Source organism: Helianthus annuus, chromosome 7 (assembly GCF_002127325.2).
Source record: "Helianthus annuus cultivar XRQ/B chromosome 7, HanXRQr2.0-SUNRISE, whole genome shotgun sequence".
NCBI lineage: Eukaryota > Viridiplantae > Streptophyta > Magnoliopsida > Asterales > Asteraceae > Helianthus > Helianthus annuus.
Window position 1 is genome coordinate 148,454,398 of NC_035439.2, and position 21,034 is coordinate 148,475,431.

A 21,034-nucleotide genomic window follows, 5' to 3' on the forward strand; every position below is an offset into this window, starting at 1 on the left:
CAAATTATTACTATTTTGAAGAATATAAAACCCATTGTTTCATCTTGAAGTTAAAGTAGCCCGACTACGAAGTCGGGTTCGGTCTTGGCCCATTTCATTCCGCTGAAACCAAAACGCATAAAATCTATCTAAAAATAGTCAACATTTATCTTAACACATTATCTAAAGCTAAAAGTTTATAAATCAAGTTCTAAATTCATGAAACATGCCCACTCTCATCTTCTTCCTTAGAAAATCTTCAGCTCCATAGCGAACCAAATAGATACCGACCAAATTTCTACCACGAAACGCGAGAGTGCGCTAATTATAAAAGACTACATTATTGCAATGACAAAAAGAATTGACCTAAAAGTTAATATTTTACTCGATTGATGAAACAGTGGTTAACCGAGAGGTTAGTCCACTGTCGAGTCTCATCAAGTAGGGTTAATCTCTCATTTCCTAGATCGATGGTTGAGTCGTCCTCTAACCCGTCTCCTATACAATGAAACACACTGTGACTCACAACAAGGAGGATGAGGTGGGGGTTGCTCCTTGTTACCACCCTCCGGCGTGAGAATAAGTATTTGCTTTGGAAGCAAGACAAGTATTTAAGTAGTAATTGTGAGAGAGCAGATTAGCATTACCTCAAACCTGGTTCGGGATGAGTATTTATAACCAAAGAGTGAAGGAGAAGGGCCAATGGGCCGCTTGATGGGCCTAGGGCCCGACTGCCAACTTGCAGCTTTTTGTAGACATGATAGGAGCGCAGGTCACGGGAGTGTTGGGCGCACGCGGGGGTGTTGCCATGTGTGCTGTTGTATCAATTGCACGAAGGAACACCCGCCACGTGGCCTGCTGGAGTTGTCAGTCTGTTCACCAGCTTTATGCATATGGGTTGGGTAGTTGTGCGTTGCGCGGTCAGCTGACCGCTGTTGTCAGTGCCCGGGCATAACACTTGCTGGTTGGTTACAGAAGTCAAAGTGGTGGTTCCACTTGTATAACAATAGGATGCGGTTTTGCACCGCATCGCTACGTGCGGTAAACTGTGCACATGTGCCAACACTTCCATCGCCGCTTTACGTGCGCCCACGCAGGACCGCAGCATGAAAATGTGTTTGACAGAAAGTGAATGTAGTAAACTACTATCCTCTTTGGTAGTAATCACCGCACCTCTTGTATGTTGACGAAAACAGTCTTTTTTATATACAAGGTGAGTTTTCTTATCTTTCCCCGAGAGGGAAAGCAAATCGGGTTCGCGCATGCCCGCACGAACTGAGGTAAGTCCTTTGTCGATTGGGACAATGAGTCGGGTGATGGTCACTCACGTCCAAACCTGATGCAAGATTTAGGACCATATCCCTTCATCAATGATTTACTTTTTTTTTTTTTTTGGACTTTTACGTTTTATTTTATGTACATAAAAAGTAACTATTATAATTATTTATTCATATGTTTTTTTTTCATTACCTGCTCATACCTAAAAGTTTATTTTTAGTCAATGCTTGACATTTCGTTTTAAACTTTTACTTCTTATATACATATGTATGTATATTTTATGTATAAAAATCTATTAAATGTTTTTGTTCATATGTTTTTTTTCATTCTTAACGTTTACCTGTTAATCTGTATATTCTATAAATAAACAAATTCTTTAACAATATATAAATAAATTAACAAACATTGCATTACGACAATTTTGTTTGTGTTTCAAAACTATTTAAAATTCAAAGATAAATGACTTATTATGTTTTTATGTTGTCGAAATAAACGGTGTATGCTTTATAATAGAACCCTTCTAACAATGTAGTGCATATGGAACTCAACAAATGAAATTTTGTATACAGATGCGGATATCAATATTCACCATCCGCAATTTTCAGATGTCTGAAACCGTATAACACAACAAGGAAAAACACCTGTGGAAACCAACTTTTTTTAACTTTTAGAGACGACTTATCGTCCCTATAGGTCTTTTTAACCTATAGGAACGACATATGGTATCCACATCTTTTGTTCCTATAAGCCCCACCCTATAGGTTATTAAGGTGGTCCCTATTGGTGTTGTCCCCATAGATCGACTTTTAGAGACCAAAAGTCGTCCCAATAGAGTTAAAATAAAAAAAACTGGTTTCAACTTTTAGATACCAAGAGTGGTCCCTATAAAGTTAAAATAAAAAAAATTGGTTTAGATGTATAGGGACGATATGTGATTCCATCAAGTTCAAAATCATTTTTTTCTATTTTTTCTTATCGGAACAATATGTCGTCCCTACAGATTATTATTTTTAATGCGTTTTTTTTTACAATTATTAACCTGCTTTTTTGAACTGAATTTAAACATGAAATTTCAAAACTACATATTATACTAAAGAATCAAAATACAAAATATTCATCATAGTTATCAAGTCCAAGCTTCAAAATAAACATTAGTTATCGAGTACAAACTTCAAATTAGACGTTTAATGCAAATATCTAATTCTAATCATCATCTTCATCATCTTCGTCAACTTGACGCATTTTTCGTTTCAATTCATTAAGTCGGCATTGAAATTGTGCTTCCATTTGTTGCATTTGAAACGCATGTTGTTGTTGTTGTTGTTGTTGTAGTAGTTCCATTATTGCTTGGTTTGAGAATGGCTGCACTTGCACTTGTTGTTGTTGTTGTTGTTGTTGGTGTTGTTATTGTCGCATTTCTTGTCGCATTTGTTGCATTTCTTCTTGCATTTCTTCCAATTGTTATTGTTGTCGTGGCGGGGGGTATGAGGTCGATATTTCGTGGGTGACATTTTTAACAACACGACCAACACCGCGTACGTGCCCATTCCTATGACCCAAGGCACTTTTGAGTACACGACCAACACCGCGTACGTGCCCATTTCTTGTCGGATCAACCTTGTCAAATTCCTTTTGCAAATCTTGAAGGTAGTGGAATGCAAGCTTCCTTGGGTATGAAACATCACATAATGTGATGAAACAAACACCATTTCTCACCATATAGCTTCAGAATAGATACAACTTTACCATGAATGTTTGCTACGTTAAGTGGATCGGTTATGAAAATGAAAGGGTTACATACTTGAAGCAATGGTTATGGAGGAAGATGGTGGTGGTGGAAGGTGGCAAGGCATCCATGGATATTTCATGAAGCAAAAACTCGGCATGTTTCTTGTAAACGATGTCGTCTTCATCGTAAACGGGTCCTTGTGAAAGGGGTAACCCATCATGCACCCTTCCAACTATTGTTAGCTTCACCATATCTATTGTAGTGTAATTGAAAACTTTGAGTGATAAGAGTATTGACTATCTTTCGGTTATAGAATGAAGTTTAGTTATAGATGGAAATGATATAGGAAAATAATAGTAAAAGGGTATGGATTTATAGGAAGGAATGGAATGGTAAAAGGGTAGTGGAGTGGAAATGACACGGAAAGAGAAGATGATTCCTTTGTTTTTTTGATGCACCATAAAGAGACTACATACACGTTTTCAAGGAAACTTAGCCTCCAAGAATTATATATATATCCAAAGCATGTAAAAACAAAAATTCACTTAATATATAGTGGTGTTGAATGATGATGATGGTTATCACAAGTTGAGTAATAAATTGGCGTGTTCACCACGGTATACTTGTTTTATTACTAAACTAGATTACAACCCCGTGTATTACACGTGTTGATTAAATGTAACTCTATATATTAATTAATAAAAAATTATATCTTTATGAACCCCGTATATTCTACGGGTTAAGTAAATGTAATTTTATATATCAAATAATGAAAAAAATTATATATTTAAAAACCATTTGTATTACACATATTAAATAAATGTAATTTTGTATACTAAATACTAAAAACGTCGTATCTTTAAAAACCCGTGTATAATCAGGTTGAATAAAACTACCAAATAATAAAAAATTACATCCTTAAAAACCCCGTATATTACACGTGTTGAATTGATGTGAAAAAAAAAGTTATATCTTTAAAAACCATGTGTGTTACATAGATTAAATTGTAATTTTGTATATTAAATACTAAATATGTCGTATCTTTAAAAAAACTCGTGTGTAGTCGGGTTGAAAAATCTACCAAATAATAAAAAATTATATCCTTAAATCTAATTTTACATAGCAAATAATAAAAAAACATTGTCAGCGACCACCAACACCGGAAAATCTTGTAAAAAAAAATAAATAAAAACGGGAAAAAAATAACGCCGAATGAAAAGAAGACGTAAAATCTTTGAATCACGCACGCTCGTTGCTGAGAAATTAAATCGAAACGTAAAACATAGAAAAAAATAACTTAGTCCATCCAGGACCCGCGTGTTGGACGAACTTATCAAACGCAGAAAAATAGATGTGACGCGACGGACCAATCAAATGGGAAAAAATATATGAAAAAATGCATTGTCAGCGACCACCAACACCAAAAAATCTTGTAAAAACAAAATAAATAAAAACGGGAAAAAAATAACGTCGAATGAAAAAGAAGACGTAAAATCTTTGGACCACGCACGCTCGTTGCTGAGAAATTAAATCGAAACGTAAAACATAGAAAAAAATAACTAAGTCCATCCAGGACCCGCGGGTTGGACGAACTTATCAAACGTAGAAAAATAGATGTGACGCGACGGACCAATCAAATGGGAAAAAATATACGAAAAAATGTTGAACCTCACACGCATGTTGCGATGCGTTAACTCACAAAATTTAGAACGAAACGAAAAACTTGGAAAAGATGAAAAGTATGGTCGACTAAAAATTGAAAATAAAAAAGAGTTCGGATTAAATTGCAAAAGATGAAAAACTTTGGGTTAAAATAAAAAAAATACAAAGGGTCTAAATTGCAAAATTGAAGTTATTTATTAATTTTAGATAAAGATAAAGATAAAAATAAGTTATATCTATATATTTATATATTAGTTATTTATTAATATTATTTTTAAAAGAAATTTATTAATTAAACAAATATAAATAAAAATTTATGGGGTTGAAGGAGAAAATGACACGTGTACAAAAGATAGTTTCTTTTATTATAGTACTAGTGCTAATACCCGCGAATTTCGCGGTGTTGAGAAATGATATCTTTTTTTATTTTTTGAAAAAAAAATTACATTTAAACATGAACCTTGAAATAAAAGAAACGTTCCGTTACTTATGTTTATATTAAATTACATTAAACTGAAAAAATTGTAGCTCCCAATCATGAATTTCTCAACTAATTCGTGTACATATAAAAATTATTCTAATGGTAGGCACTTTAATTGACCTCTTAACCCTCTTTTTTCCGATTAAAAATAAATAAAATTAAACAAATTAGTATCTTAATTATTATTATTATTATTATTATTATTATTATTATTATTATTATTATTATTATTATTATATAAAAATACAACCCAATAACATATTAATTTCATAGCTAGGTATGTTATTAACCTTTTTTTAGCAATGACAACTACCATAACACCCACATTTCACACTTCAATCATCACCCCTAACCCAACACCGCCTTTTTTGTTGATATGTAGCATGATCGAATGTGACGAACCAATGCACCATCTCAGCTTGCAGTTTGAGCTTTTGCCTCGGAAATGGTAGTTAAAAGTAGGGGCGTGTAGAATTCGTTTCGAATTCAAAAAATTCGAAATTCGTTTAAATTCGATTTGATTATCAACAATTCGTTTTGATTATAAGAATTCGAATTCGATTCAATTCGAGTCAAGTAAATCGAATACGAATCGGATACGAATTTATAATTTCAAAGTCGATTCGATTCGAAATTTAAATAAAAATTATACATTTTTATTTATTATTTTTATATATATAACTTTTATTAGGCTATTCTATAAATTATTTTCAAGTTTTTTTCCAAGTATTAAAATTACTCATTACCAAACCCACTACATGGCCCATAACTAAAACCTAAGTAACAAATCTATTAATAGATTTCTAAGCGTAAAAATATTAACTTGTAATGTGGAGTGGTTATTCCCGACTTTTCGTTTTGAATTTTAGACTTGTGGTACTTTATTTGGAACTTTTTAATGTGATATGGTGCTTTATGGCTGCTTTAAAATTTATGTTTCATTTTGAAAGTTTTTACATGTTTTTAAAGAATCTGAATTAAATCGTATTTATTCGAATTCGATTTGAATTCGAATTTTTAATCGAATACGAATTGGGCTTTTTATTCGAATACGAATTTGAATCGAATTTGGTAGGTTTTAATCGAATTCAAATCAAATACGAATTCAAGGAAAAATAAAAATTATTCGAACAATTCGATTCGAATAATTCGAAAATTCGATATTCGACTCGATGAACACTCCTAATTAAAAGAAAGGTGAGGGCTATTTGGGGAAATGTGAAAGAAATGCTTTCCATTTGAGCTTTAATTCAAGTGAAGGCTAAAGGTTATGGTTCCCTAAAGATAAAGAGTGTTCTTAACAACATTTGATTTAATTTCTTTAACTGGATGAGAATCTAACATAAGTTGAAGGTGTTTTGGTAGCTGGTGGTGGATGATTGTGGTAGAGTTGTCTTGGAGTATGGTTAAAATGGTGCAGTAGCTGACCATTTAACCTTAGCATGACCCACACCATCATCAAGTAAAGTTACAATTTTCTTGAACTTAACCGGTGCATCCCCTGTTTGGACCATCAAGTTTTCGTACTGAGTTTGATCTTGTGGTTTAACCAACAGGCTGAAAATTTTATGGAAACTTTCAACAATAGCTCTATTAGCAGCTTCATCTTTTTCCATATCTTCGCTCAAAATAAAAGACTAACAAAAAGCCAACTCTAAAAATCCAAGCACATGAATATATATGCCGGCAAGATAGTTATATGGTTTAGCCAAACCTGAAAGAAAAACTTATATTTAAGATAACGTACTAAGTTCATACTTTTGACGCAAACCCAAAGTTTTATATGGTTAAATTAAAAAATAAGTTGTAAAATGGCATAAATAATTTCCAAACAATTACAGAAGTGAGTCGTGTGGCATGTACACTCACTTTACTAAAATGCCTTAGACCGGACCCACATTTTTATGGCAAAGTAATTGAGGTCTACTTACCAAAAGTTTTAAAATGGCATAAATTATTTACCACCAATTATATTAGTGATTCGTGGGGTATGTACATTCACTTTACTTAGATGCTTTAGATCTTTACTTATATGTTTTAGACCATACGCACATTTTTATAGCGAAGTAATCAAATTCTATTTATCAAAGGATTATGAACTCACCCCAAATTGGCATGCAGTATCAGTAATAAAAAAGGATGTCAATGCTTTAAAAGTAGAATATATGAGAAACCAAAAACGGTGCTAACACTCTAAAATAAACTTGCGAAAAATAGACATGAATATGGGAGCATGAATGTTACAAATTTTCTATAAGAACGCATAAGATAAAAATGTATAGAATAAGACATGGAGCAATAATACCATTATCAGAAAGTCAAAACTGAATGTTACCCGATAACTTGATGTTGAAGTAAGCATTGAGATTTACGAAGTGGCTCTTCCAAGCAGTTTCATCATTCTGTGATGGAACATCAAGCCCGTATCTTGACATATCAAAAGCGCCATAGGTGTACCAGCTCTCACGCTTTCAAACTCCTTAGCAATCGCCAGATAAATGAGTTGATAGTATCCATTTGCAATAACAAACCCATGTCCAAACAAAATCAAGTTATCAAATTAGGTTCCGTCTCAATAGAGTTTGGTTACCGGTCAATAGGGGTAATTTTTTATGGGTTGAAACGGATCAGGTTTGACCCGATACATAGTTTGTCCAAACCTAAAGTCTTCGTATAAACAACCCGTGTATCAAATATGATTACAAAAGTAATGCATTTAAATGAAAAAAATATATATTTCTTGAATAAGTTATGTAGGATATATTTGCATTAAACATATACTCAGGGACACTTTTGACCATTTTTAACATTATCATTTTCTGTTTTTGAGCTGAACTTTTATTTACCCATTTAACCCGTTAGTCCTTAGACATAAAACACGAATCAACCGATTCATATGTGAACATGTCAAGAGTGTCACTTCTAACTCTGAATAGCTTTTATCGAAAGGAAAGCCAACATAGTAGGAAGGGACAATGTATTGTAGAGTATCAATTTGCTGCCACGTAATCCATGGGACACCAACTCCAAGTCCAACAATCAATTTTGTAACCCGGTAGCTAAAAATGATATTTTTATTAAACTATTGCATAGATATTTAAAAATCTGACCCGATAGCTATAAAACACCATCCAACATATTATTTATTTTCCAACTACAACATATATTAGTGGAATGCAACACACACAAGCCAGGAGAAATTGATCTCCACTATACAATATCAAATCTTACTACAACCCTAACAACTAAAGAACCTTGAAGTAAAGAGAACAAAACACTAAAAACATACCTCTCCTCCTATGGTACACGTCCCAATACACAACTTCCATCCATATGTTTGTTCCAGAACCTAAACAAACAAAAATCAAATAGCTTCACCATCAACCATATCCATAATATAGTCCCTAGATATCAGAGTCACTTTCACATCATTACCTGTCCAAGAATATGAGCACTCGAATGCCAACACGTATCGCGACCCTCATCACTATCAAAAGTGAATATCTTGAGCTGACATGACACCCACCTTCCAAATGCCATGACATGTGCCACAGCACACCATCCACCTGAGAAATCAAAGCATTTGAAGACAAACTATTCGATAACTCCTTCGTTATGTCGAAATGAGTTGTTTCCCATTTCCTCCATTCCTTCACAGTCCCATCAGGCAATGTAACCCTAAAAAACAAAAACAATAAAATAAAAAACACAATTAAATAACGCACACCAATTGTTCGACGATATGCTTTGGTCATAATTTATTTTCCTATAACACTTCAAAATCTATAATCTATGGTAATACACCATTCTCACATCCTCTGATGTGATAAATAAAATAAAAGAGACTTTACCGGGGTAAAATAGGTGAACAAACATCACCATCATGGCCCGAAAACAGGGCAAAGAAAGCTCACGTAAGGTGGCTCAACAGAGGCGCCTACAATCGGCAACGACCAGACAACATACCATCATGAGAAACATCCATTCCAAAGATTATGGCGGGAGTCTATGAAATCAACGGTACATAATGCAAATGCTCAATAAACAACAGAGAGTTTATGCCATCCATCTGTAATCAGACAAAAAAAATCAAGCTAAGTTCAATAATAATAAAAGCCTAAAACATTGTGAAATATAGATATATTGAATTGAAGACATAAGCATTAATCCTTAAAAGCAGGTTTGTGAGATATTGATCGTTGATCTTGGTTGGAGCAATGTAAAAGTGAAATAATAAACATCATTAAACACATAAAGAAATAGTAAATATCATTTGTCACAGTACCGCATAAATACTTGTAGACTCCAAGTTCAAATGCCATGAATCCCAAGTTAATGAGAGCTATACAACCTGCTATTTGACAAAAATAAATATATATATATATATATATATATAGATTTACTTCCGAAAAGTTATTTGACTTTATTGTGAAACCCTAGTCTGCTTTCACTACCATCATCGATTGTTGAACTTTCATAAAGTAAAAATGTTAGGCAAAAATACCTAATTGCATGAGAATGACTTCAAATTAGTATGCGTCCCTGACACACAACTTCTGCTCCCTTGATTTCATTCCTTGATAGGCAAAGGTTTAATTACGGTTTAACCAACTAATCCTACCACAACAACTATCACCAACACCCGTGTCACCAACAAAGGTTTAATAAATTTAATATATGTATAATGCCAACTTCTTAGTATGCAACAACCAAAGATTTTTATTACCTGAGCAGAATCCAATCAAAAACATGTATAGTTGAGAGACCATAAGGCCCAATCAAGATGCTAGAAGTCAAATACCCAGGAACATGACTTCCTATAAAGAATGACCCTATTAGTGATCATACAAAAATAATTCAATATTAATTTAATATTAAAGTACCTCTATGTAGTTTATAAATATAGCCACAATATTACACAGCCAAGCAATGACCACACCATATCAAAAAGAGAAGTTTCTTCCTCATTACCCTGCATATACTAAACACATAATAAAACAGAACATTAAGTATTACAACCTGTGTAATACACTGGTTTATTCAACCTGTGGTATACTAAATACATAATAAAACAGAACATTAACTATTACAACATGTGTATTACACTGGTTTATTCAACCCGTGGTATACTAAATACATAATAAAACAGAGCATTAACTATTACTTTAGAGATCACTGTAGACAAATTACAATGGTTTTTTTATTCATAGAACATCAAACCTCTTGGTGCAGAATCATTTCAAATACTTTATTCCTTATACGGTAAATATTCTAATCTGTCTAACCAATGGCTGAGCATTTGATGAAACTGCATCTACCATTCTTTATTCTTTATACGGTATATTAAGTTGTTTGACATTTAAGTTTATTGACTAAATATATAACCAAACAATTCATTAGATTATAAAAGGGAGTGGTATTTAAAAATCAAAATATTAATTGACATTTAACTTGATTGACTAAAAGATTAACCGAATAACTTATTATAATTTATTTGCTGAGATCGAAAACAGTATGTGAAGCGTGTTGAAGAAGATGAGGCCCTAAATACGATATACTCGAACATTTATCACATAAAATACAAACAACAATCTAATAAACGGACATACAAATCTGAATACTATAAGACTATAGGAATCATACCTTGCTGTTGATGACATTCGTGTAGTAGATCATCAAACCCTAGGTTATGAAGAATGAAAAACAAATCAACGAACAATCTAAAGGAAGATTGACAGCCATCGATAGATGAAATCAGCGTGTTTAATCGTAAATATTAATGATCTAACCTTGATTTGCAGCATTGATGATTGAGAGAGGAAGCTTGGAGAAGACGCTGAATCTTGGAAACCCTAGTATGTGAATGAAAAGAGCGGGTTGTTCTTTATATATGGAATGAACTTATCGGACCCAAATGAGTGATTCGGATCCCGTGTCGGGTTAATCAAGGGAAATGAGGAGAATGCATATTTTGGCGGGAAAATGAGTTTTAGAGGCCCTAGGAGGGGGACATGTGTCCCCTAATTAAGGCTTTTATTAGGTTGTATAGATATCCCTCCTTATTAAAGTAAATAAATATTAGTAATTAGTAATGATATGCAAAGTAGGAAAAAAAAAAGAACGTCAATTCTAAATTACCATCTTGCATAATTTTAATTTCAAAATTTAAAAATTACTGATATTATCAGTGATCTGATTTGAAAGCAATTGTGATGATGACATTTCTAATTTTTATTTTAACTTTAATTAAGAGATAATAACCGTCAGTTTGAAATTCATATTTTGCATATTTTAAAAGTCCAAAGCTCAAGAAATTACCATTAATTAGTGATTTGATTTGCAACAAATAGTCATCAAGTATTTTTTTATTTTTTAATTTAACATTAAATTTCATCAGGAAAACAATATTGGAGGAACTCTTATCACATTGCAATATAACAATTAGGTAAAATGGTAATTTCATTTTAATTCTAGGAAAACCGTTGATGGACAATATCAATGGATCTCAACACTAAAAAAGTGAGCAGTGGCTATTTTATCCTATCAGTGGATACCGAACAGTTTTTTAAACACTGACATTTGGTAAGTCAGTGGTCAACATGAAGGGATTTGATAAATACTGTTACATATAAAGACTGTTGAGAGAGAAAAATACACTCACATATATGAGCGAGCGAGATTTGAATGTGAAACCAGATAATTATATCTTATTTATAGGATAAAATTATATATGGTTTGAATTTTGAATTTCAAAATTACTGATATTATTAATAATTAATGATTTGATTTGAAAGCAATTGTAATGATTTTTATTGGGAACTAATGTTTATTGGGAACTGAAAGGTAAGTAATGTATATCTTTATATCCCTCCTTATTAAAGTAAATAAATATTAGTAATGATATGCAAAGTAGAAAAAAAAAAAAGAGAACATCAATTCTAAATTACCATCTTGCATAATTTTAATTTCAAAATTTCAAAATTACTGATATTATCAGTGATCTGATTTGAAAGCAATTGTGATGATGACATTTCTAATTTTTATTTTAACTTTAATTAAGAGATAATAACCGACAGTTTGAAATTCATATTTTGCATATTTTAAAAGTCCAAAGATCAAGAAATTACCATTAATTAGTGATTTGAATTGCAACAAATAGTCATCAAGTATTTTTTTATTTTTTAATTTAACATTAAATTTCATCAGGAAAACAATATTGGATGAACTCTTATCTCATTGCAATGTAACGATTATGTAAAATGGTAATTTCATTTTAATTCTAGTTTTTATTTGATAATTTCAATATATCACTAATTAACACCACCAAGGCATCAATTATAAAAATGTGAGCAGTGGTTGTTTTTTAGGAATAGCGTTGATGGTCAATATTAATGGATGTCAAGAATAAAAAAGTGACCATTAACAATCAACTGTTTCAACCAACACAGCGGTTCTAACAGGCTTTTAAACAGATGTTGGGGCTAAAACAGATGTTTCACCTTATATATCAGTTGTATCGACTTAGACAAAAGTTTGAACTTAAACAGATGATTGCCAATAAACAGAAATTTAGCCATAAACAGATTTTTGGCCTTAAACAAATCTTCGAGCATAAACAAATCTTTGCACATAAACATCGGTTTGCAAAAAAAAACCCAAATTCAAGAATACTATACCAAAACAATCAAAATCAGGAGCTTAATAAACATCCAAGTATACTTTAGTTTTATTTATTAGTATAAAAATGAAACAACTGTTCAGTTTATATTACAGATCAAATCAATGTAGGGATTTGATAAATACTGTTACATTTAAACACTGTTGGGATATACACTGTTACATATAAAGATTGTTGTGACTAAATTGTAACATATAAAACACTGAGGTGATAACATTTATCAACCAAATAGACTATAAAACTCTAATGTGAAAAACATTGTTACATATAAACACTGTTAACATAAACAAAGGTTTGAGCATAAACAGATGATTGCTCATAAACAGAAGTTTGGCCATAAACAGATGTTTGCCCATTTTTGGCCTTAAACAAATCTTCGAGCATAAACAAATCTTTGCACATAAACGTCGGTTTGCAAAAAAAAAAAAAGTCCAAATTCAAGAATACTATACCCAAACAATCAAAATCAGGAGCTTAATAATCATCCAAGTATACTTTAAATTTTACTTATTAGTATAAAAAACAACTGTTCAGTTTATATCACACATCAAATCAATGTAGGGATTTGATAAATACTGTTACATATAAAAACTGTTGGGATATACACTGTTACATATAAATATTGTTGTGACTAAATTGGAACATATAAAACACTGAGGTGATAACATTTATCAACCAAACAGACTATAAAACTCTAATGTGAAAAACACTGTTACATATAAACATTGTTAACATAAACAAAGGTCTGAGCATAAACAGATGATTGCTCATAAACAGAAGTTTGGCCATAAACAGATGTTTGCCCATAAACAGATGTTAAAGGCCAAACACCTGTTTAACACTTAACAGATGTTTAACTTAAAAACAGCTGTGGAAGAGTAGCCCTGTCCTCATATACAGAATAGTTAACTTTGTTCATAAAAAGCTGCTAACCCAACGGTGGAGCATCTCATTCTACAGGTTCGATAAATTAAAGGTATTCTCATATAATTCTTCCTGGCTGCTTCCAAAGAATCGGCACTTTGGACATCTGTTGTTCTTCAAACAAACATCTATTATCTAAGAAGTTTGAAGTTAAAAGACAACAGATGTCCAAAGTGCCACTTCATTCACAACAGTAGAACAATCATCATCATCATCATCTGCAGCAGATCATTCACAATGATAATTTAGTCACAACTCATATAACAAAACTTCAGTAAAAATCAAAAACAAAAACAAATACCATTATCAAGGGAAACCACAACTCTCCCATCAAAGAAGGTAGCACATACAACCTTTAACGATGTTGCAACAATTATATTGCAACATCGATAATGAAAGATTGATGTGTGATGGGAAGCTTCATTGAAACAACGATGTTGGAACAATGATACTGGAACGATGATTATATAAGGAGCAGTGGTTAGTTATAACAGTCCTTAGCATGATCAGCTGTTATAACATTCCAAAGTGCCACCTCTCAAATGATCCCTTCAACTGCATCAAAAAATACCAAAAATAAAACTAATAAAACCATCCAATATTCCCGAGTACTCACCAATAATGTGATGATCAATATAATAGAAAACAACATCAAACAACATCAAACAATAATGGCAAACAACATCAAACAATAATAGCAAACAACTGATGTTGAATACACTGTAGATGCTGAACCACTGCTATTACAAACAGATAATACCTCGAGAACTGGAAATGAAACCCTAATTTCAGAAAGAATAATCGCTGAACATGCTCAAACATCAATAATCAACAGATGTTATAGTCATATCATCACCATTAAGAAAAAAACGCTTATTTCTGAACATATTCAAACATACCAGCTTATGGCAGGAATCTATACGCAGCTAAGCTGATTTAAACTTTGATGACAATCGATGACAACAACCCTGGAACCATATGATTAGATTACGAGTAGAAATTAGGATTATTGTAAATAAGAGGAAATGATGAAAGTATTTCAACTAATAAAAAGTAGAACAGACCTTTTGATGAAGTAATCGATGAACAAAAGAAGATTTTATGGTGGGGTCTGCAAGAAGATTAAGGTTTGCAGGGTTTGTGAAATTTGAATTTGAATCGCCGGAATATAGAGAGAGAAGGAACCCTGGGCATTTGTAAAGAAAGAAGAGAGGTGAGAATAGAGATTATATAAGGAAAATGGCAGTGGTACTGTTGGGCAGGAAAAGAGAACCGAGGATGCCCTAATTAAGTGACACGTGGCGCAAATAACTTTCATTTATTATATATAATAGATTAGTTAACTAATTCATAAAGATAGTTTATTGATGACTAATATATAATATACTAGATTAGAACCCCGTGTATTACACGGGCTGAATAAATATAATTTTATATACTAACTAATAAAATAGTTGCATCTTTTAAAAACTCGTGTATTGCATGATTTGAATAAACACATGTCTTACACGAATAATGTAATCCGTTAACACATTTAATCATCAAGATGTGTTTTCTAACAAAATGAACTTTTTTTAAAAACTCATATATTACACAGGTTGTATAAATGTAATTTTGTACAGTAATTTATAAAAAAAAGTTATATCTTTAAAAAAACCCGTGTATTACACGGGTTGAATTTATATATCAAATAATAAAAAATTATATTTTTAAATACCTCATGTATTACACGGGTTGGATAAATGTAATTTTGTATAGTAAATGATAAAAAAAAAGTTGTATCGTAAAAAACCCCGTATGTTACACGGGCTGAATAAATGTAATTTTATATAGTAAATAATAAAAAACTTATATCTTTAAAAAACCTCGTGTAATACACGAGTTGAGTTCTAATTAATTTCAGATTTTGCTTTCCTGCATTTTCATTCCTATTAAATAATAATAATTTTTCTCTCCTTAAAATTACATCTTAAGTCATATTCTTATTTTTATAAAATATATTTAAAAAATATTTTAATATTTTATTTAAAATAAATATATTTAAAACATTTACTGATTATAAAGAGTTAAATATATTTAAAACATATTACTGGGTATAAAGAGTCATAGATAATTTAAATATGTTACCTAATTTTGGATGTAAAAGTATAAACGTAAATATTAAAATAAAATATAATAAAACTATAATGTAACTTATTCCTATATCTAAGGAAATATATTATAAAAATAATAATTTAATATTAATAGTATATTTTCTAAATAAGTTTTTAATCTATACTTTATCTCTACGTATATCTCATAATTATATATATTAAATAGTATATCTTTACGTATGTCTCATAAATAATTATTTAATTTTAAATAATTATTTAATTTTAATAGGCTAAAAAATAGATGGCTTCAATGAGTGACACGTGTCCAAAAGTTAGTTTCTTTTATTATATAGTATAGATATATATATTTATATTTATTTGGGTTAATAGAAAAATATATTTTGTATATAATATAAAAGTTACAAAATAACTATCTGGTAATTTTTCTTAGCCTTGAAAAGATAAAATATTCAACAACAAAAACAACCATACAACCAAACTTATCGAGGAGAAAAAATCAAACACATGGTATGCGTTTCTTTTTTATTCTACAACTGTCTCTCCTTTACATCAGCGCTAAATTAGATATTTTCAATCCGTTCCCTCTCATCCCTAAACACCTGGCATGCACTTGTTTTCCATCCCTCAACATTCTAAACCATTTTACAATGAATTTCGTTTAGTTCAACAAAAGAAAAATATAAGTTATAAAAATTAATTTAAAAATACAGAAACTAAGATGAAATATAAAATAATAATTTCAAAAAAATATATATATACATGATAAAACATTCCATTAGTTATAGTAAAACTACAAGATAATTTCACGATAAAGAAAATTGTAACTGATTAAACTTCCATCCCCAATGTTCGGCTATTCGTGTTTTTGAGTTAGCACCACATTCAACATCGCTCCCATTAAATTATAGTTACAACTTTTTTTTCTTTTTGTTGATCTTCCAAATACCACCTCCTAATCTTTATGTTAAGTTTGGGATGAAACTTTTGAACGACCCCGCTTTCTATCCTCGAGTTATGGGGTTCTCACTTTACGGTTTTGGGGCTGATTTTTGTGAGTGTTTTTGTTAGAACCGTCATTTTTGTTGTTGCGAGGAGTGTTTTGGCTTAAATCCATTGAAGATAATTAACTTTATATTTTGAGAGAAATAATTAACATTTGTGTGAAAATTTTGGAGAGTTTAGTTGGTTTGTATAGGTGTTTGAATTGATTTTGAAAACATTTTTTATTGCATTTAACGGCCTAATCTCATAAGAGCAACGATAATGAGACCATTCACCAACCAGAGCGTCGTTGGAAGATTATCGCTCGGGGAATAATTTTGTCAAGGCTAGGGGCAGTGTTATTGTTGGGACTGGGCCTCACCTTTCCGACCTCTCTTTTTCAAATACATATCGTGTTCCTAAGGATGACACTACTACAAAAAAGAGTATCATCAATGACTTTTACCTATGAGCGAGATTCGTCGGTAATTACCGACGAAATTTACCAACGGAATCCAATATTCTAAAAAATATAAAAAGTTAAAAGTCCATTGTTAATCCGTCGCTGATTATCGACAGACACCTTAAACTAGCAAAATAGACTATCAGTGATGAACCCAACATAGATAAGTCCCGATTCGAAAATATTTTTGTGGGTAGTCTTTGCCGACAGAAGATCCGTCGCTAATTTGAGCATAAGATTCCACCATGCATTTAAGTCATTTGTCGGTAAAGCCCATTTCGTTGATGATCTGTCGTTAAATTCATGCCCATAATTTTCAGTCGTTTGTCCATATTTTTGTGACGCGACTAAAACCCATGTTCGGTTTCAAATGTATAAAGGATAACATTATATTTTACTTTATTTTTTACTCATTTAAGATGAGGTAGTTATACTTGTTTTATCAGTTGAGTTGTCTTAAACAACTTTTTCTTAAGGAAAGTATACAATATTGCACGAGTTTTCAGTGAAAATTAAAGTAACTGAAAGATTGTGTGCACCATCTCTCGTTTAAATTAGAATATGGCTACATGTAATAAAAGTGTTACTTGCAAACTTTATTTTCATTAATGGATAATATACATATGCACACTAGATACTGAAGCATTATACCAATCATACACCAAAAGAAAATAAAAATCACACATCAAGAAATGAATAAAAATCAAAGGCTTGTGACAAATGCAAATTCAATCTACCTCTAAAACCATCCAAGGAGTTTTTTCGGCGTTTCGCCAGTCGCCCGACACTTAGCCGCCATCTCCTCCGCCTTGAGAACCTCTTCCCGACATTTGGCTTCCGTGATGGCCCTCTTCTCTTCTGCTCTTTTGTGGATGGCAACAATCTTGTTCTTCATCTTTTCTATATATTTGGCCTTCTGTATCTCCAAATCCTCCTGTTGAACCAATATCAAACTCTAATCATGATGTTTTTCAGCTTTGAATTCATGTTTTGGTTACGTTCGAATATATGTTACCTCGATCTTCTTCAACTCGGCTTCTAGTTCGGCTTTCTTACTGTTTTCCCATGCTTGAATGGAAGATAGCTTCTGTTGAGCTCTGTTCAATCACTTGGCGTTAGTTTTTCATCAAAAATCAATACTTTGGACACCCAAAATCAATAACTCGGCTTTTAGATGTTGCTCTATGGTGCATGTTAGCCGAGTTTATTATCTACCATAGTAGTTATTATTATTTGATTTATAATTTATCTTTTTAAGTTTTTTAGTTAGTAATTACTTTATTTTTATTTATTTATTTTTTTTTTGTTTTCCAATTTTAGCAACTTTCATTCCAATTAGGGGTGCAAACGAGCCGAGCCCGAGCTCGGCTTGATTCGAGCTTTGTTTTCAAAGCTCGAGCTCGGCTCGTTTGTATTTTATCAAGCTCGAGCTCGGCTCGTTTATTATCTATTAATTAGTATATTAAATAAAAATAATATAAATAATAGACTTTTTAGGCTTGCGAGCTCGATAAGTAAAGCTCGGGCTCGTTTACGATATAAGCTTATTTTTAGGTTCGATGTCAGCTTGTAAACAAGTTTAAATAAGCTCGGCTCGACTTGTCTCGTTTACACTAAGGCTCGACGAGCCTAACAAGCTTCACATGTGAGGCTCGAGTTTGGGCTCGATAAATAAACGAGCTTTGTTTTGAGGCTCAAGCTCGGCTCGGGCTCGATAAGGCTCGGCTCGTTTCGAGCTTTTTCTCGAGCCGATCTCGAGTAGCTCGCGAGCCGTTCGGCTCGTTTGCACCCCTAATTCCAATCACCAGGGCAAGTTACATAGGGATAGCAGATAGACGAGCAACAAACTGCGCCACCATCCACTTCTTGTAGTTAGTAATTACTTTATCTTTTATTTGAATATTAAGATAGTTACTTATTATCTTGTAATTCGGTAATATGTTATTAATTAAAGAGGTGAATATGGTTGATCAGTATATGAAAACCCTAAAGTTATCAAGAATCTAAGTGTGTGTGTTCTTACTTGTTCTCAGCTATACACTTAACACTTTCTTCCCATGCTTTAATAAGTGCCTCCTTCTTCTCTGTCACTACTCTAGCAAGAACATCATCTGAACAAACAAACAAACAGTTTTAATTAACTGTCAAAAAAGATATTAACTCTCAAATAATATTTAACTAGAATTTAAAGAGCTTAAACTACCTCTGTTGATAGAACCCTCTTTAGGTTTTTCCTCACAAGCTTCTTCTGGTTCTGTCAATTATCAAAAGACATAATAAATTCGCAACGAAACAATACACAAAAATAAAATAAAAACAATTAAAGATTAAATTACTTTCGACGATAGCCAGAGCTTTAGAGTCATCAGTGGGTTTTTCTTCATGAACATGAGGTTCAACCGCCACGACAGCTTTCGTATCCTCCTTCTCGATGGCCACAGGCGGGCACTCGGGTGCTGCTTCAACCTTTGTGGCTTCTTCTGTTGCCATATCTTGTTGGAATTTAGGTGCTACTGGATTATGACACAAATGAAAAGGTTCAAAGTGTTGGTTGGAAATGAGAAAGAGTGTGACAGTTTTATAGATTGCTGGCTTTGTATATAATATTATGAACTTGACCTGTCACAACCTTCCTTTACCAAGTTAACAATAATAACCGTTGCTTCTCTTGTTTTCTTGAATTTTCCTTTTTTAATTAATGATTTATTATTATGTATATAAAGAATCAAGAAAAAGTAGTATGCTACTTTTAGTTGTTTTCTCTAGTTTTCTTTCAACTTTTTCATTAATACAACTCTATTGTCGTAATATTTATATTTATCATATGTTTATATTCAATAAAACTATGGTCTAAGATAAAATATAAAAAATTAAAGGGCACTAATAGCTGTCACCAACTCATCCACTTCTATTCCAAGAAAACACATTAAGTGCACGCAAGCTACTAATTGTAAGTAAGCACTTAACACATTTGATGCTTTGTAACTTTGACCCGGAATTTCTTTTTCTTGCAAGCTATAATCCTTTTATCTACCTATTATACTAAAAAAATACATTTAATGTCACATGTCCTTTTCTTAAGCAATCATTTATTGATGTGGCATGTCTCTTTGAGCAGAGAATTGGTACACGTACATGGACGGTAGTTGGAGTCGGCGGCTCTCCTAGGGTTCCCTTATCGGGGATCCCTGGACATGGGCGGCAATTTGTTTTCCCCTCTTTCTCCTTATTCTCCTTATTACAACACGCGAATTTCAGAACACCCAATCTTCAAATTTCGCCATCTTCTTCGAGCAGATTCTCTTTCGTTGCTAATCATCCACCGCTACAATCCTTTCGATTTGAATCCGGATTTGATTAATCTCATACTGGTAAGTTTTTGAAGTTCATGTTTCATTCATAGATCTGTAGTCCCAGATTAGGGTTTAAAACTAAACGTTGCTCTTTAAATCCGGTTTTGATTTATCGCGTTTATTTACATGTTGGATTTGATGGACTAAAATGAACTGTAACCCTAATCCGGATTTGGTTGATTTGATTTGAAACCGGACTTGAAGGTGGCTCCTTGATATATATTCCAGAATAGGGTTATATTATCGGATACCTTCTTTAATGATAGTTTCGTTGCTAATCATCCACCGCTACAATCCTTTCGGATTATGCATATCTATTCACTGATTTCTATAAGTTACACTCTTACATTTATGTATTTGTTTGTGACTTGAATCAAAAAGTCAAAGATTAA

General features: G+C 32.2%; 2 protein-coding genes and 1 long non-coding RNA gene across 3 annotated transcripts; all 3 read right to left on the minus strand.

Annotated features, from left to right (window-relative positions):
* Positions 1–2,377: 2,377 nt before the first annotated feature.
* Positions 2,378–3,334, minus strand: LOC110869284 (25.3 kDa vesicle transport protein). The gene is made up of 2 exons (XM_022118584.2): positions 3,059–3,334; positions 2,378–2,980 (listed from the first exon to the last, which is right to left on the minus strand). Exons 1-2 carry the CDS (start codon positions 3,235–3,237, stop codon positions 2,719–2,721), a joined length of 441 nt encoding a protein of 146 aa, XP_021974276.1. The 5' UTR covers positions 3,238–3,334; the 3' UTR covers positions 2,378–2,718.
* A 4,029-nt stretch (positions 3,335–7,363) lies between these two features.
* LOC118480514 lies at positions 7,364–9,486 on the minus strand. The gene is made up of 4 exons (XR_004863074.1): positions 9,415–9,486; positions 8,981–9,198; positions 8,565–8,807; positions 7,364–8,478 (listed from the first exon to the last, which is right to left on the minus strand). It is a non-coding gene; the product is annotated as an uncharacterized LOC118480514 (long non-coding RNA).
* An 8,375-nt stretch (positions 9,487–17,861) lies between these two features.
* LOC110869283 (remorin) lies at positions 17,862–19,858 on the minus strand. The gene is made up of 5 exons (XM_022118583.2): positions 19,626–19,858; positions 19,493–19,543; positions 19,313–19,400; positions 18,305–18,386; positions 17,862–18,223 (listed from the first exon to the last, which is right to left on the minus strand). The coding sequence occupies exons 1-5, from the start codon at positions 19,777–19,779 to the stop codon at positions 18,029–18,031; spliced, it is 570 nt and encodes a 189-aa protein (XP_021974275.1). The 5' UTR covers positions 19,780–19,858; the 3' UTR covers positions 17,862–18,028.
* Positions 19,859–21,034: the final 1,176 nt, after the last annotated feature.